Source organism: Sprattus sprattus (assembly GCF_963457725.1).
Source record: "Sprattus sprattus genome assembly, chromosome: 10".
NCBI lineage: Eukaryota > Metazoa > Chordata > Actinopteri > Clupeiformes > Clupeidae > Sprattus > Sprattus sprattus.
The window spans coordinates 23,356,385-23,362,384 of NC_137908.1; the positions used below are offsets into that span (position 1 = coordinate 23,356,385).

General features: G+C 37.4%; 1 protein-coding gene across 2 annotated transcripts in view; it reads left to right on the top strand.

Annotated features, from left to right (window-relative positions):
* usp48 (ubiquitin specific peptidase 48) overlaps positions 1-3,944 on the top strand; it is a 45,399-nt gene extending 41,455 nt beyond the window's left edge. For both annotated transcript variants that reach the window (XM_080846820.1, XM_080846819.1), the window contains exons 25-28: positions 241-366; positions 2,667-2,715; positions 2,812-2,838; positions 3,380-3,944. In XM_080846820.1, coding sequence (XP_080702946.1) covers positions 241-366; positions 2,667-2,715; positions 2,812-2,838; positions 3,380-3,402 — 225 coding nt within the window. In that variant the 3' untranslated portion in view covers positions 3,403-3,944. The remainder of the gene's footprint in view (positions 1-240; positions 367-2,666; positions 2,716-2,811; positions 2,839-3,379) is intronic.
* Positions 3,945-6,000: the final 2,056 nt, after the last annotated feature.

The following is a 6,000-nucleotide window of genomic DNA, read 5'->3' on the forward strand; positions in this document are numbered from 1 at the left end:
GAGATATGATTTTTCTCTGCTTCCCGAACAGTGCAGATGATGCAAGAGGGTTAAAATTACATTATATCCTTAAACTCTAAAAGCCCATTGCTCCTCTACAAAAGTGCAGCAAATGCTGTGGATTGAAAGTTAAATAACTGTTGAAATAAGTTATTCATCAGGGGAGTCTGTAGTTGAGTTGACATGGAATTATTTTTGTGCCTGTCCTGCAATCTGACACCTCTGTTTCCTCTTTTTCAGATCATGCATGCCTTTTCTGTTGCTCCATTTGACCAAAACCTGTCCATAGATGGCCGAAGCCTTACTGATGACTCCGCCACTCTGGGTAGCCTAGGGGTGATACCAGAGTGCGTCATTTGCCTTAAGGTACAGAGTTCAAATCAAGCGTCACAGGATGGCACACTCTTGAGCTTGGGCATCAGAGGGAACCTTAAAGAAAGCCTTGGAATCAGCATGAACAATGCTTTTTTCAGTTGTGGCCTGTTCCAGTTTACACTTTTTAACTGTTCACTGTTCTGTTACTATTCAAGTTCATTTGATGAAACGCTGTTACCAATGTTTCAAGACACACAAACTCCCTTGTTAAAGTAAGAACTTGAGTAAGTAAGTTAGAATTCTCAGATTACATTTACATTAAGTCATTTAGCAGAAGCTTTTATCCAAAGCGACGCACAAGGGAGAAAACAGTCAAGCTACGAGCAATAGAGCCCTAGTGTAACAATAAATACTATTTTACATAAGAAATAAAAAAAAAGTGCAGGAATGTAAGTACTGTAAGTGCAAGTTAGGAAGGGCGGTGCTCTCTGAAGAGTAGGGGGTTCAAGAGCTTTTTAAAGGTAGTGCTAGGAAGCTTGTTCAACCAATGTGGAACTACACTTGAGAGTAGTCTAGATTGCCGTACTTGCAGATTAGCATCCTCTTGAGGGCCAATTAAGAGATCAAGTGAGAAATGAAGCAAATGGACAGGGAAGAAAGGGCTTGAGGAGAAGATGAGGCATGATGACAGCAGGAAGAATATGTTATTTTAGCCTGTAAATCTGTACCAGGCCTTCACTTATCATAACATAAGTGGCTTCACAAGTCAGAATATTTTGACACTATTGTCTATGAGAAGCATTTAATAATTAATATTGAGCTAGGTACGCACATATTAGTAATTGGATCACATGATTCACAAATGGGCCGCAGCTCTCCATGACAGCATCAGTCTCAAACTAGAAGGGAGAAGAGGTTTAAAAAAGCAATGGACTAGAAGTTAGATGGATGGAAAGGACAAAGGTAGAACATTTCGATAGAACGGATTTATTTGGTTAAAATAATTTTGCCTTTTTATTTATATATGCCAGTAGTACGCAAGTAGTAAAACATCAGAAAAACATTTTTGAGAAACAGTCAGAAGACTTTCTGTTGTCAGGGAATTCTAGGATTCTCAGCGGCTATTCGAGAAGTAGTTAGAATATGAGTATGGAAGATATGACAGTAAGCGCAAACACAACACACTTATTTTCAGCTCATGCAGAACAGTCACAGGTTATGTAATTTGTGTTGTACATAAAACTGATGATCATAAAACTGAGATGATCAAGTTGGAGAGTATACTGGGCTTGCCAGATATGTCTTGATTGTTGATTGTCACTCCATTGCAATAAGTCAAAGAACACCTTTTGCAAGAACTACGTAATGCTTTATAGCAGGGGTTTTCAACTGGCTTTGTCCCAGGGACCACCATTCTGTCTAGAAAGTAATTTGCCGCCCACTGAAGGTCCTGCACGCACGTGTGTGTTTGAAAACCGCCGCTGCCACGCCCCCTCCCCCTGCACAGATATTTTGCCTATAACACGATATTTCCATGATATTCAAGAGTAATCTAGAAATGTGTTGAAATATCAAAGCGAATTTATATATAAAAAAAAAAATTCAATGGTGAACTGATCAACATAGGCTCATGTCTCAGACCCCCTGCAATGCCGCCACGGACCCCTGGTTGAAAACCCATGCTTTATAGCACCACCTCACGCAACAACAACTAGACCCATCTGCTAGCTATAAGAAGAAGAAGCTAGCTTAGTATTCTCTGTAGCGAGGAAGAGAGAAAGGGAGTGTAACCGATCAAGAGTCCATCTCTAACTGGATTTTAATCGTTGGCGAGAGCTGAGAGACAGAAATATGCTAGCCAGATGGACCGTTAGAGTAGTCTGTAATAACATATTATCTGTGTTGTTGTGTCTTGTGTTGCGTTTATTTGTTGTTGGCTGTGTTAGGAAAGTTGTGGATTCGCTAGTTTTTCGTCATAACGCCGATGTTATTTACGAAATAATGTGAGATAGGGTGAAACCTTATCTATGTCATCCCTGTCTCACAGAGATTTGTAGTTTTTCCAGATGTTATCAACCTTAGTCCACTATCACATCTAAATATATTTATCACAAATACATGTGTACCACTGTCCATAAAGGGTCTCAAAGTGGGATTTGTATTTACGACAATGGTATAAAAAAAAGTGAACTACACTCCGCAACAGTAGGGGAAGCTCAGCAGCAAAAAAATACCAATTCTTACATAATGTGCTTTTAATTTGCTTTCTGTATGTTGCATTAGAGGAAGTTTGACAAAATAACACTACTTGATGGTTGTGGTTAAAATTGTAATACCATCTCTCTCCCCAGGCTGACGAACCTTTAACAGATTATGCTGCAATAGATGATGTATACCAAGGTAAGATTAGTCATCCAATTGCATATATTACTGAACATTTTATACATTGATTTGCATCCTAAACTGAGTCTGTTAAATTGGTTACTTCTGTTGCAGTCTGTTTGCCTGAGGAGGGATTTAAAGGTAAGATTATGCATTTGAAAAAATGTATCATGTTTTAATAGAAAATAATGGGATAGTTCGCTCAAAATGAAAAATCCGTCGTTATTTACTCCTCCTCATGCCTACAGAAAACCTTATTGCAGTATGAAACCCTATGGCAGAATGTAGGTCAACAGATAGAGCATTTCCTTGCAATAGCGGTGGACAGCGGCAGCATCCTTCATCCTCTATTTTTTATTTTTTATTTTTTTTTAAGCTAGCTTTACATGAGGAACACACCTTAAAAAAAATGGTTTACTGTTAAATGTTTTCAGTAAACAGATGACTCATTTGAACAAAAATATATATTTTTTTGGTGTGGGGCCATAAAAATCTTACACGGTTAGTTTGTTTTTTGGTCTGTTCCCTCACATAAAGCCTCAGAAGACATGGATTTTTATTTTTGTATTTTCAAATTTTGGGACAAACCATCTCTATTTACATTTTCATATACTGCTTCTGATCGTTTGGGTAATTCCACCTACTTAAGATGGGCTCTTCTTCCATTTTTGTTTGTTTTCAGGCACAGGGCTTCTTGGACATTGAAGAAAATAAATCATCAGGTTCTGGATTCATGTTGATGTTAGAAATATTTCCAAAATGGCTATTGAGATGGGAATTTATAAGACGGGAATTTCTTTAGATTTTATGTTTTTAGAATTTTTTCATCATTGTCGTCATAAAACCATTATTTTCACTGTGTTGCCAGTTAAAACAAATGTGTCTGTCTTTCATTGAGTCAGAGAAACATGTTTGGGCTTTTTAAGACTAAAGGTGTTCTGCAAAAAAAAATGCAGTTGTCTCCTCAAGCGTTATGTGAAATCTTCCTTTTAGCAATCCCTATCTCTCCACTTGAAGGAAAGGGTTCTTTGGGAAATGACACAATGTCTTCTAATTCTCTTCCTTAAGCTGGTGCTTGTGTTTTTTCTCCACCATATTAAGTCAGATATGTTGAAGAATCCTTGAGAAAATTGAAATATTAAAAATATCTTTTCTTGTGTGCCTGAGACTCACCAGTGTATGGATGCAGGTGTAACATACAGTATGAGTGAGAGAAAGTGAGAACTTGACAGACAGGACATGATTAGAAAGTTTATTTAAACCTGAAAAATGTATCTGCAACCTCAAATAGGGTGCATAAATTGGTATGTAGCTTTCTTTATGATCTTTCTTATGAGCAATAAAATATTTCTCTTCTCTAAAAAATATCCTGTGTTTTTTAACTATTAAGTGTCCATGCTCATGTCATAAACCTGTTCACTCGTGGCATATTTTTAATTCAATACCGTATGTAAGTTGAAATATGTAACAACTTTGTCAAAATGTATTGGTTTCCCCCCTGAAACATTTGGTGACAATTGCCAGAGGAAAACTTAGGTAAACTGTTTGGTAAAATGTACTTATTTATCTGTCTTTTGTATTGTCTGAAAAAAAAGTATGCTACTACCAATATGCTAAAGCAGGAAAAGATTCATTACATTGGTCTTGCTTGCCTCAAGTGGCACTGACCATTAGAATAAAATTGGCAATAAAAACGATTCTGATTACCCATGCAGCATGTGGGACTCCATAGTGGTTACCAGGCAACACTCCAAAAACCTTTTAATTTCCTTTAATTTAAACCTAGATTAAATTAAACATAGGGATAAAACAAACCATAGGTGGCAGAAATCCTGATCATTAGCATGCAAAATGATGATAAGGCTTGCATGCAGTCATTAGGGAAATATTTCAAATTAGCTAAAATAGGTTCCCCTAGTTAACATTGGTAGGTGATATACCTAGTTATTGAAGGGTTTCATTTATTTTCACAGCTTCCGACCTTGTAAAGCAATACAAACTTGAACAAATCAAAATACTCTTGTAGGGCGCCTTCATACGACGGACAATAAATTACTGGCACCATTTGGTTTCTAGTGAGAAGTGGTTTTGGAGAATGACATCGCTATTTTGCAAGGCCGCAGTTGATGCTGAGCTACAGCACTGCTTGTGAAACTGTCCCCCGCCCACCATCCCTGGCATTAGCATACCACAATGAACTTCAGCAAAGCTCAACTTTTTTTGTTGTGGTGCAAATATCTGCACAGGTCGTCCAATCAGCATTCTCTATCTTGTTTGAGAAATGGGCTTGCAGCTTATTCTCCAGTCTGAATAGAAAATGGACAAACAGCTCATACTTTGCCTGTCTGAGTTTGATGAGTTGTGTAACTTACTTGTGTATCTTTTCAAAGAAATTCCAAGACGGTCATCAAAAATATTAAACATGGCCGACTGTTGGTACAAGAAGGGGCATAGCAGGTATGTCAGAATGTTGTGTTTTGTTGTTGATTCTTTGTTTGAAAAATTCAACCAAGTCAGACTCACACTTGCTAGCCAATGGGATGTCAGATTATCTACAAGGTGCTAAAGATGGCCTAGTGCCGAAACGCATCCATCTTCGACATGCTTCTAATAAAGCAATGATCATTTTCTCCTTGTTATATTATCTATAACTTTAGTTAATGTTGGTACCGGTATCTATTCTGGCAATGAATGTGATTATGTATTGAAATATTTCTGTAAACACGATGATGTGATATTTCAATAGCATAATCTATTGAGACCTTGAATAGTCTGATTGCTGAATTAATTTAATTTGCATAGTTTCACCTACTTGCTGCTGGGAATTGTACACTTGTGTAAATTCTAATGCCATATGTACCCTTTTAAATGAGTTAAAAGCTAGACATTTATTTGTCGGAAGCTGAGAAAGTAACGCTTGACAAATAATGACAAATAAATATTTTTTTTTATAAAATAATATACAAAATAATTGTAATAATAAATAATAATGTTTTAAACATTTATTTAAGGAAGTATACCTTTGATCTGCCGTATCTGGGGCTGAAGTGTTCAGTGGCAAATTACTTCAGCCCAAGCTGTGTCACCTCAGCAGACCTGTAGCCCTCCACTCTTACCATAGGTTGCAAAACACTGCCGAGTAAGGTGCCTCCAGCACAATTTCTCCCAACATTTGTTGTTGGAGTCGACAGGGGCCATCAGCACAACCGAATTTGCCCCCTCATATTGTAATAGGCAGGCCCTGCTTTTTACCACATTTGGTATCTTGTGCCTCAATGCCGTTTTGGAAATGTAGCAGTTTAA